General features: G+C 22.3%; 1 protein-coding gene across 2 annotated transcripts; it reads right to left on the reverse strand.

Moving 5' to 3' along the window:
* Positions 1–1,194: 1,194 nt before the first annotated feature.
* Positions 1,195–12,224, reverse strand: LOC102670627 (receptor-type tyrosine-protein phosphatase N2). 2 transcript variants are annotated; one of them, XM_006617496.2, is made up of 18 exons: positions 11,894–12,224; positions 10,102–10,197; positions 7,189–7,242; positions 7,025–7,085; positions 6,463–6,594; positions 6,288–6,369; positions 5,219–5,999; positions 4,974–5,129; positions 4,773–4,816; positions 4,544–4,696; positions 4,339–4,465; positions 4,169–4,236; positions 3,555–3,938; positions 3,174–3,395; positions 3,041–3,046; positions 1,958–2,322; positions 1,806–1,859; positions 1,195–1,653 (listed from the first exon to the last, which is right to left on the reverse strand). In XM_006617496.2, exons 2-18 carry the CDS (start codon positions 10,187–10,189, stop codon positions 1,386–1,388), a joined length of 3,045 nt encoding a protein of 1,014 aa, XP_006617559.1. In that variant the 5' UTR covers positions 10,190–10,197; positions 11,894–12,224; the 3' UTR covers positions 1,195–1,385. The 2 variants fall into 2 exon arrangements, with proteins under 2 accessions (XP_006617559.1, XP_006617560.1); XM_006617497.2 differs by lacking the exon at positions 3,041–3,046 and having other exon boundaries at positions 11,894–12,221.
* Between the last annotated feature and the right edge of the window lie 267 nt (positions 12,225–12,491).

Consider the following 12,491-nt stretch of genomic DNA (forward strand, 5'->3'; position numbering starts at 1 on the left):
TTAAACATTTTATTCACAAAGTATGTTCATAATAATATTTTTGCGTGATTTTCAAAATATTACATTATTATTAAAAAAAACCATATTTTAATTTCATATTGATAAAATATTTTTAAAATTTTTCTTCTGATGTTTTTATAATATTTTTTTCTTTTTGACAAAAATTATTATAATGATAATAATTATAAATTGAATATTGTGCAGCTCGATCATTTTTTTTTTACGCGTAGAAAAGAGACTGATATGTAAATATGTAAATATGTAATGTTTCTTGCAATTTTTTATACATAAAACATTACATTTAATCTAAAAAAATTTAATCTAATAAAATTTCATTTCACGGAAGCAACATTCATAGCCATTCATTTAAATCCATACTTTTTAGAATATGTAACAGCAATATAAAAATTCTGATTTCAATTTCTAATGTGGGAATCTCAATTCTCGCATTTTTAACATAAAAATTTAATTCAAATTTTGTATATTTTTAATTAAAATTTTTATAGAGAAATCAATTTAAAATAAAAAAGCAGATACAAAAATTTAATCAAATATTAATCAAAAAAATTTATCATATGTGATATAATCAATGTGAGCACCAATATTATATACATTTGATAGAATTGACTCTGAGATAGATAGAATTATATTAATTATCTCATAGTATTTTTTGATCTTATTTAAAGCTATTGTAAAGCACATTAGAGTAGATTTGTTCATAAGAGGAAGCAACTTAATTCAATCAATTAAAATTTTCATAATATATATATTATAAATTCAACAATAAATTATAATATAAAGACTGAGCTACATAATAAAAAAGATAAATATTCATTTTATGATAATAAATGATATTGAAACTTGATAAAATTGTTCACTATAAAGATTATTTCAAAAGACAAGTTTACAAGAGTACATAGTATAAATGATTCCATTATTAGTCGATATTTAGAATTCCATCATTTGCATAGCTCAGTCTTTCAAGTCCATATACTTGTACTTGATTATCCAAGTAGGCCGTAGTCAAACGAGATACATAATAAATATAGATTGCCATAATAAATTTTTCTTTAAAAATAATTATTTGATGATATAATTTATATATATATATATATATTTATCTTATGTCAATTGAATAACAATATATAAACAAAATATTTAAAATTTAAAAAAATTTTCAAATTCGATATTTTCTACAATAAAATATAATCGAAATCTGTTAGAAGTTTGTAATAGATTTAGAATATATTCAAAAGTATAGAAGGAAAAAATTATAAGAAACAAAAGATATAATTTTAGATTATGATTAAAAATATTTGATTATATTTGTCCGATGGATTATAATTAATTCTTTGCCTCTGTTTTTTTTCAATTTGAATCAAATCTTACTGATGTTGTTTTGTCGAAGAATTGTTTTCTGGAAGAGGAGATTTTTCTGTAAGAGGTACAGGTAAAGCCTTAAGAATTGCATGTACTTCTTCCGCTACTGCCATAAGAACGAATTTAAATTGTTGTTTTGTAGCAACCATATTAGGTCTTTGATCTCTTATATGTTCTAATGTAGCTGCAATATCAATTTCTTTAGCTCCTTTTATCATACGATTTAAGACCATGTCAATTAAACAATAAGTTCCAGTACGCCCTGCGCCATCACTATAAAAATTACATTTCTCATTATTCTATTAGATGAATGATATATCAAATGATATTATTAATTATTCTTCAAAAGATAATAATGAGAGTTTTTCATTATTCTTCAAAGATTATACTTCAAAAGATAAATATAAATAATATGTCTATTTTACCTGCAATGGACAACTATAGGACATGATCGACCTTTGTAAGATTTGTTAATTTTTCTAAAATTAAATAATAATAAATATTAGAATAATGTTACATTTCATGTACAAATTTAAATATTTTTTAAATTTTTAATTATTATAGAATAATAATTTACCGGCGGAATTCAAGAAGTGCCTTGATGGAATGTGGTATACCATTTTCGGGCCAAGATAAGAAATGGAATTGTGTTACAGTTCTTGTTTCGCCAGTACGTAGATTTTTCAAGTAAAAGGAACGAACCAAATAGTCATCACACCAAAAATGCTCGGATACAAGATGCACCTCGTAGATATGATACAATTCTGATCCTTCTTCAGGCCAATAACGATGACACATGGCAATACCCTCTTCAGTAAGTCTAGTTAGCATTACAATTACGACACTGCCTTGTTCCCAAACTAGTTGCCAAAAATCAGCTGTTGTTTCTGGTAATGGTCCTTGTGTGGCGATATAAGCTGGATTTCGAGGATCATGATCCGTCTAAAGAATATCAGATTTGTTTGAAATAACATTTTTTTACTATTAATTTCATATTGATCAAGAAGCAAGTCACACGGCTTTCTTGAATATATAGCAAACACATTTTCTATTTTTTAAGTTATTGTGCGTGCGATTTTTGTGATTTTTTTATATTATGCAGAGATAATTTAAATTTTGCAACATAATTAAAACTTTATATTAAATTTTATATATATATTAAAAGCTATTTTACTTGAATTAATATTTAAAGTATACAGTGCACATTTAATGTTTTTGTAAAATGAAATTTTATCATAATATGTAGATATAAATTTATAGTTAAATTTTGAATGCAAAAATGAAAAAAATTTATATAAACATTTTTATTATATTGATTTATTGCATTTAAATATTTATTTTCGTTAATTTGTTTATTTAAAATAACAAGAATTAGAAATGTTTAATAATAATATTATTAATATTAAGTATATTTAACAATTATCTCTAAAATTGACATTACAAATTGAATACAAAATTAATGAATATTTATATGAACTATTTCATTGCTTTTTATAGATTCATTTTTAAAGTTATATCTACACTTATGATATCTTCAAATCATGCCTAAACTAATATTATTTATAATTTGAATATCTACACGAAAGCATTGTTAAAGAAAGCACTGTTATTGAAACTATATGTATAATAATAGATTTTTCATGCTTGTCGTGTGACTTACCGATTTCTATTTTCAGTTCCATTTTCAATGATTTTAAAATATATATATATATATATATATTATTTTATTCCGTACTTATATACTTTTTAAATTTTAAAAATCTTAAATCATAAATTTAAAAAGGAATACTTACGATCGTGGAGGCGTTAATATAATCGGAATTGTTGGTATTAGCAAGATCATTTAAAATCACCCTGGAATGATCGTAAGGAATTGCCGCGCCAGGACGATTACATTTGGCATTTACTTCATTTTGCGCAATTTCTGTTGAAGAAGGATCTACCTCATACGCACATAATGCTGCCCATTCTTGATCTAATCGATCTTTATTTTTTAAGTGATCTTCCATATAGTTCTAGAAAAATATGAAATGAGATTTTAATTCATTTTTATTATATACACAAATATACATGTATTTTTTATATTTTTTAAATATCTTTTTTTAATAGACTTAATTTTAATAATAAAATTAAAAATATAATTGATATATTTAAAAATATTTTATTTATTATACCAAAACCATTTGTCCAGTAGATATGTCCATGTTTGAAAGAGTTGGTTCCTCTCCCCAAGAGGATGTGCTAGATCGATTCGACGGTAAATTATTGGATTCATTTTCCCGACTTAAACTAGTAATTCGCGGTGATTCCGGTTTATCTGTTGTCTGTTTAGCATGCATTCTTGCTCTACATAAGTCTTGATAATCCTTTGAAGCTTCTGGATCAGGTGTAGCCAATCCTGCCAGTTTGGCTCGAAATTTAGCGTGTCGACGAGCAATCATCAATGTGATTATTGCAGCTACACTGGCAGCACCAAATCCTGAAGCTAATAATATTCCAAGCATAGTCGAATTCATCTCAGATTTCCTACTAACTTCCAACGTTGCAGGTAATTTTTTCTAAAAGCAAAAGATGTATATACATTAATTTTTATTTTTATTTTAGTAAAATTATTTCGTTAAGATATTTGAATACATATTTAAATAAAGAATCATGTTTATAATAAATTCTGTTTATGATGTGATTTTGTTTGAACAATAAATTTTAATATATAAATTTTAATAAATATAATAATATAATAATTTTATACATAAAATTTTAAAATATAATAATGAATTTGAAAATGAACCTTGTCACCTATGCCTGCACGAATCACCTCGACTTCCAGAGTATCTTTCAACTTGCCACGTATATCATCTGAGAATATAATATAAATGATTAATTTTTATATTCAATTATTTTTACAATTTTGAATAAAAATAATTGTAAAAATAATTAATTCATAGATTAATTAACTACCTATTTTGTTAACCACGTCAATAGCACTATAATTTTGATTATTTTTTTCAACTTTAAATGTCACTTCTGTCCTACCAACTCGAATATCTTTTAAAGAATCAAATTTTAGTCCTAATAATTTTTCCACCTGCAAATTAAATGTTTATTTGATCTTTTAAAGAAAATTTTTTAAAGAAAATATATATATTCATAAATTAGCAATTACTTCTTGTACAACATGTTTTGCTTCTATCCAAGCATGAAATGGTTGCTGAAATTCTATGTAAACATGATCTAGATCAATATTATTGTAGGATTTTGAACTGTTCGCTTGTTGTATACTTTCTATATCCTTCTTTGGAGTTAATAATACATTATTCTAAAAAATGAATATTTTAAATAATAATATGGTTTATATATTGTTTGTTTTGTTTTTATATAAAATTACTACTTGCATCTTGTTCGGTTTCGATGGAAGGCCGATTTTCATTTTTTAAAACTGAAAATATGTTTGGTGTCAATTTATATCAGAAAATTATAATGCAAAATTATGAATATCAAATAAACCATAAGGAATAAAAGTAAATAATAATTAACAAAAAAATTATAAATATAAAATAATAAATACAATAAAGTAGAAACAAGTAAAAATTTACTGATTGGAGATGAAGTTTTAAACGCGTAATTATTTGTTGAAAATGGTGGTCCTGGTTTTTTAACATCCAAACGTTCCCGTCGTTTAAAACCAGCTAATCCACGTCTCCATAGAAGTTCGCTTAAATCATTTTCAAATAAATTATCATAGGTATTCTCTAAAATTATAATAAATCATAAAGTATGTATCATATATATTAAAAATATGTAATAGCATTAAATATAAAATAATAATAAAATAGTATACCATCATTGCCAATGTTAGATTTATCATCAACAGATTGAACGAGTCCTCCTTCAGTATAAATACCATTTTTTATCGATGTGCTATCCTTTTGAGGCAATTCTCCTACATCATTCACATCATCATAATCATCAATCTCACTATCATAATTATCCTTGAAATTATCATACCGTTTCACAGTTTCTAGAAGAGATTCGTCTTTATTCGGAAGCTCAATGAATTTTCTAGGTTTATATTTTCTTGAAAATGTTTTCTCGTATTCAATATCAATTTCTTCATCTTCATTATTTTTTTTATCAGAATAATCATCAGATTTATCATTCACTAGAAATTCTAATTCATCATCAGTAGTTAAACTATCCATGGAATTTGAATTTTTATTATCTGAAAGTTTCTTCTTCAATTCTTCCTTTTCTAAAGCATTTTTAAACGATTCCATTGCGTTATCATCATAATCTCGTAAATTATATGGTTGCCGTCTGGTTCGATATAATCTTTCATCAAATCTATTGAAACTTACTGGTCTTCTTGGCGAATTATTTTCATTGTTCTCTTCATAGTTTTCTTCATTTGTTAAAGAATCATATTCGTTGTAAAATTTCGGATTGTATACTTGAGTATCTGTTTCTTTAAGTTGTTCCTTATATAGTGATTGAGAAAATTTATTGTTATAATCACGGAAATATTGATCTCGCGTACCAGGAGGATAATAGAGCTCATTGGCAAATTGACTATTGAACTTATCATTGTTAGGCGTGAATTTTACTATGGCTATTGTAGGTATCTTAAAAAACGAAGTTAAATCTTAAAATTTTGATTATTGAAATAATTAATTAAATCAATATGTTTTGTGCTGTTTGAATTAATCAAAGTAATTTTTCATTTAAATGAAGTTTTTAAAAAAAAAATTAAAATATAAAATTATCATTGTTTTTAATTTGTTTTAAATTATCATCGAATATCTTTCAATTTGATTTTAAATTGAGTAGAAATCTTATTTTATAATAAATTAATTTTTATATAACAATACAAAACATATTAAAGATGAACTATGATATTATGATAAACTTACTTTGGCCTGATCAATTTCATTTTTATTTTCGAAACGTGTGCGTTGTTTTAAATGCTGACACAGCCGAAGATCATAATTTTCTCTAAAAATAAATTGATAATATAATTTAGAATTATATATTATATATCATACATTGTATCACGTATCATAAAATTTTCTACAATGTTAATTGTACCCATGATGTAAATTATATAAGGACATTTGCATAATACATTGCGTGTAGGGATGAGACCATTTATATCCATCTACTTCCAACCTCTCTAATTGTAATCTTAATAGTTTCAATTCGTTCACATCAAAATCATATCTAAAATAAAAAAAAAAAAATATTAATTAATTTTAAATTAACTAATTTTATTTTTAATAAGTAAATTTTTACTTATTATTAAGAATTCAATATAATATAAATTTAATTTATATTTTTCATATTTTATTTTTTGATAAACAGAAGTTCATATTGTATTTCTGTAAAATGAAGATTAAATAGTTATTTTATGATCAGATAATAAAAAAAAATTATTTTATTGTAAAAAATGAAATATCAATTATATATTTTTTATAGCATTCTAAATTAAAAAAATTTAAAATAGCAAGTATATAGTTATTTATTATATATAATAATACAAGTATTATTGATATAGTAAATAAAAATTGCATCGATATAAGAAAATAAATTGTAAACGTTTTATTTCCATATATTATTTCCATATTCCAAGAAGGAAATATTGAATACTTACTGATAGTAATTTTCTTCATTCAAATCAGAATATAATGGCAAACATCTACCAAATGCAAGATCTAGAATATTAAAAACGAAAAATCAAATTTTATTTTTATTATTTGTATCAATAATTATCGATTACAAAACGAATATATATTTCCTTGAGTAATTAATAACTACCATTATAACATGTTTCTGTGCGAGAATCACAGAGGCTTTTGCTGAACAGACACCCTGTAACAAAATCAGTACGTTAGTAAAAGAGTAATGAAATTTTAATCAACAATTTGTTTTTAAAATAATTTTTTTTATTAAATAATAGATATAATAGATATAATTAAATATAAATAATTAAATATAATTAAATAATTAAATAATAGATATAATTAGATATATTTTTTTCTAATGAATTCATTAATTATTGAATATATCAAATGTTTTATAATAATACAAATAACGCAGAATCATATCGTTATTATTTTCATTTATAACATATTAATATAAATATTTATATTAATTGCACAGTCATATTTTATTTAATAAATTTCCGTTAGGTATTCCGTAATTAGAATACCGAGTATTTGCTACGTGATCGTTCAATCCTCAATAGGGGTTGAATAATCAAACAAAAACTGTTTGCCAACATGCTACATCGAATATCAATATCTATAGTTTTATCTTACTCTATTGAATACTCAATATTGAAACTTAATGTTGAAAAACTTTTGAACATTATAAATTTATATAATTTATTTTTATCGCGATGTAAAATGATGTAACAAAATATATATAAAAATCTAAATATCAATTTATATATAAATTTTGAAAAGCTTTTAGAATTTTGCTCATAGATAGAGCAAAATATTACAATTTTCTTTTTTGATAAAATTTCATTATTTCTCAATCTTTGAATTGACAACATTTTCCTTCGTCTTCGCTTTAATTGTAATTTTATTTAATTAAATTTTTTAGTTAATGAAATGATTTTAAACTTTCTTACAATATTTTATATTTAAGCTATGAAAGTATAAAATTATTTTAGAATAATAATAAATACAAATTAATTATATTTAATAAATAAAATAATATTTAGATTAATTAAAATAAATTTTGTATCAAATATCAATTATTTTATAATTTTAGATTGACAGGATGTGAAGTGTTAAAAGAAAAGAGTATTAGGAATAATTAAATAGAGCGAAAAAATTTTCGGGAAAAATAATGATAAAACGGGAAACGAGAGAACAAAAAAGAAAGAATAGAAGTAAAAAGCATTTGTGCGTGAAAGGAATTCAGGGCAAACGAGAGAAACCGAGTTTGCAAAGGTGGTGGTTGCGTAGGATGTATAGCTCAATAATAATGGAGAGTCGTGGGCGAAAATCGAACATCATCTTTTTTCCATTTCTTTTTTCATTTTCTTTACTTTTTTTTCGATGTTTCAAATCCTATCCTGAAAAGAAATAACAAATTTTCAAGGTCATGATTAAATAAGATACAATGTTTTGATTATCCGCACATAAATAATCAACACAATAAATAAAAAAAAAATTGAATATGAGGAAAGAAAATTAGTGATGATATTGATATTACAACTGATATTTGTTGAATATGGATAGAAAAAAAAACATATTGTGAAATTCAAATAAAAAAATCTTAACAATAATTTTTCTTAGATAGAATTCAAGATAGATTTTTAAAAATTATATTTTCTTTTTCATTTTCTTACTTTTATTGTTCTTTTTTTTATTAAAAAAAAAGTTCAATAATTCTAGAAAGAATTTTCTTATATGACGATGATGAAAAAGAAATTTTTTATTTATAAAAAATTTATTCCTATTTTTTTTAATTTTTATTTTCTTTATTTTTATCTTTATATTCTTTATATTATTTTTTATTGAAAAGAGATATTTTTTATGAATATATCTATACATTGATTATAATATTTAAGAATTCTTAAGTTAAAAAAGAAACGAAATGAGATGTACTCAATATTAAAATATTTATATTTTAACATCATCAATAAATTTAATTTTACGAGTTTTCCCACGAAGAAAGTTAAATGAAAACTTTTATAGGCTTCTTCTTTATAATCATTTTTTTTATTAATAAAACTAATTATTTTCTATATATTATCTAAAATAATTGATATTTTAATCTTGATATTTATTTTATTATGTAACAATTTATAATTTTAGAAAATTTTTACATAAATAAATATTTATAAAAATTCAAAAATGTGGATGGAAAATTTGAATATTTTTTTAAAAATACTTTTTTATTCCTATTTTATTCAAACAAATTTATAAAATATAAGTAATATTTTTTATTTTTAATAATAAAATAATTTCTATAATAATTGTAATATATTATAATAAAATATAATATATTTTTTTCAAATAAAATCTTTGAATATTAAATTAAGAAATTTGCTATTTTCCTATTTTTTCCAAAATTATTCATCAATCAATAAATACATTTTATATGTACAATATTCTTATTTAAAGTATTACGAGAGATTTTAAAATGAATTTTGTATTAAAACAAATTTATAAAGAAAAATCGAAACGAAAAAAGAAACAAAAAGAATTTTAATTTAACAAAAAATTTAAAAAAAAAATTTTGTTTAAATATTGAAATATGTCGCTGAAGCAAGAAAAGGAAAGGAAAAATTATGCTGATCAGCAAAATAAAATCTTCAGAATTATATCAAATTGAAATAAAAACACAAAATAGAACAATAATATATTTGAATTATTAAACGTCCGAGAATTAAAAATTTTATTTATTCCTTTTTAAGGAATAACGTTCTTAATTTATTAAAGTATCTTCATTCATTTTTTTTTATATAAAAAAAAGAAAATCTGTATAATATAATAAAGAAGATTATAATGATATAATATAATGATGATATTTTTATTATAATATTATAATTTTTATGGTTAAATATCATTAAGAATATTTTATGAGAAAACATTCATTTCATTTAGTTTCCATTCTCGAAGTATTGAAGAATATATATTTATCTTCTTCAATTATTCAATTTCTAAAAAAAATATATTCTGATTGGCAAAATAATCATAAATTTCTACTCACCAACATCACCGTCACCCAGAATTATATGATGGAGAATAAAGAGCACTAACAGCTCCGGACCTCCACGCCACCACCGTTTACGGCCCATAGATATTCCTATAATTAAGATAATAAATAAAATAAAATAAAATAAAGATATATTCAATTTAGAAAAACTATTTTTTTATTTAAAAATAAAGAAAATAAATATTTCATTTAATTTCAATTTTATAATATATCTTTATTTTTCTTAGATAGAAGAATAAAAAAGCAATTTAGACGAGAAAATAAATACTGATAATTGTGAAAAATTGTTTCTTTGAAATTTATAGTTCACTCAATGGTACAATTATTTTTATTAAATTTTGTCATTAATACTTTACTTTTTTTTTTTTACTTACTTTTTGTCATTAATACTTGATTAATAATCTTGATAAATTGATTAATAAATTAATATTTATGATTAATAAAAAAATATGAATTATTATTCTTAAACGGAATGAAGAGAAAAAGGAAAGATGAACAGAAAGACAATATTTGAAAGATTGCATTTATTATCTATAATTATACTTTATATAATTATAATATATATCATAATATAATATATATAACATATAATAATTATGTATTAAACGTTATGTTTATATTGTATATGATATTATATATTTATATATTATATTTGTAAATTTTTATTACTTATATTTTTTTCAATATGCTTCATTTATTTTTAAAAATTTAATTATTATTTTAATGTAATTTTGATTATTCCAAGCAATTTTGAATCGCATCAAATTTAAAAATAGATTTTAGATAAATAAAATAGAAAAATAGAATTTATATAAAATTTATAAAAAGATTCTTCTCTTTTATACTTTATATGTACACATTTGTATATATGTATATTCATTAACAATCATCAATTACATTATTAATATTTATAAATAAAATAGTTTGCAGAAAATATTGATTTATATTAAAAATTGTTTTAAAATACATAGAATGTTCAATATATCCAAAATTTTAATGTCTCAATTAAAAATGTTCAATATATAATATATAATATATATAACATCATAGAAAAGTATATAAGCTATTTGAACTAGATATTTAATATAGAACAACTTGTTAAAATAATCTATCTATTGGTCTGAATGAGACTATATTGTCAAATGCAATAAACTTATAATAAAATAAAATTTTATTAAAAATCTTGTAAAAATTAATTATTCAAATAATGAATTGACAAGTATTGTATGGTTTTACAAAGGGTGCGGTATATTTTTGCGTAACGACATAAGCATTTAAATTTACGCAATCATTGTGCACACATCTCTATAATCGAACGACATCGAAATAAGACAAAATAAATTACTATACTGTTATCGGAAAACAGCTTACAACAATTTATGGAATTTAATCTTTATTCGATGATTCAATTTTTCGATATGTACTCTAAGTAATTATTTCAATTTTAATTATCAAGCAATTAAATAAAAATAATTGTTCTTTTTTTTCAACGAACATTATCTTTGATACCCAGCAATATCTTTCATTTATTATCTAAGTTCAAAATGAAGAAGTCAATATTCAACTACGTATTTAATAATAAAAATATTCTATCTTCAATTTTCGTGTTTTCTTTAATTTTCTATGCAAATAGCATTTTGTATCGATCATATCTCTATTTAGTTACATATTAGAAGCATCAGGTTGTAGTCATGTTCCCTCCCCTCTTTTCCAATCTCTTCCTTATTCCTATGAATCTATATGGCGCTTCTAGCGGCAAAAAAAATATGTCTCTTTGTTGGCTTACCTGGGCGTGACACTTGGTTGTTTTATCTTCTCAATTTTAACACATTCTAGAGCTAAGATTCTTCAGTCTTTGTAAAATATATCATGTGTTTCAAAACAAGAAAAACGAAATACGATTGCTCATTCAACACAGAGATTATTGTCTCTTTAGATCATTTCTTCTTCTGCGTATCTTATATCGCAGAATACCACAGACTGAATACTCTTCCACGAAGAACGAGCAAGCAGGGCATGCGTTGACCACGGAATCGATTGCAAAGCGCACATGCCGGCTGCGAAGCGTCCAAGAATGTGAATAGTGATCGGACCAATATCCTCGTGATATCTGAACTTTCAAAACGAGAGTTTTTCCTAAAGATAAATACTTCTTAAAAAAATAAATTATTATTTATTAGAATTATAATATACATATGTATATTTACAATATAATAAAAAATAGATTTGAATTAAAAAAATATATATATATATATTTAATATAAAAATAAAATTTATTTCGACAATTTAAATATAATATCATTCCCATCACTAGAAGATAAAGAGAAAATAAAAAAAAAAGAAATAATACCATTTACAATAATAATAAAACTCTCATAAGATAT

The sequence above is a fragment of the Apis dorsata genome, unplaced genomic scaffold (assembly GCF_000469605.1).
Source record: "Apis dorsata unplaced genomic scaffold, Apis dorsata 1.3 scaffold_309, whole genome shotgun sequence".
NCBI classification, from domain to species: Eukaryota; Metazoa; Arthropoda; class Insecta; order Hymenoptera; family Apidae; genus Apis; species Apis dorsata.

What these genes read in the sequence shown, in the direction of transcription:
- LOC102670627 (XM_006617496.2), bottom strand. Translation starts at nt 10,189, where the DNA reads ATGGGCCGTAAACGGTGGTGGCGTGGAGGTCCGGAGCTGTTAGTGCTC. An exon ending in CAAAACATGTTGTACAAGAA is followed by an intron (nt 4,466 to 4,543) that starts GTAATTGCTAAT and finishes TTTAATTTGCAG; the next exon opens with GTGGAAAAATTATTAGGACT. An exon ending in GCACTTCTTGAATTCCGCCG is followed by an intron (nt 1,860 to 1,957) that starts GTAAATTATTAT and finishes ATTTAATTTTAG; the next exon opens with AAAAATTAACAAATCTTACA.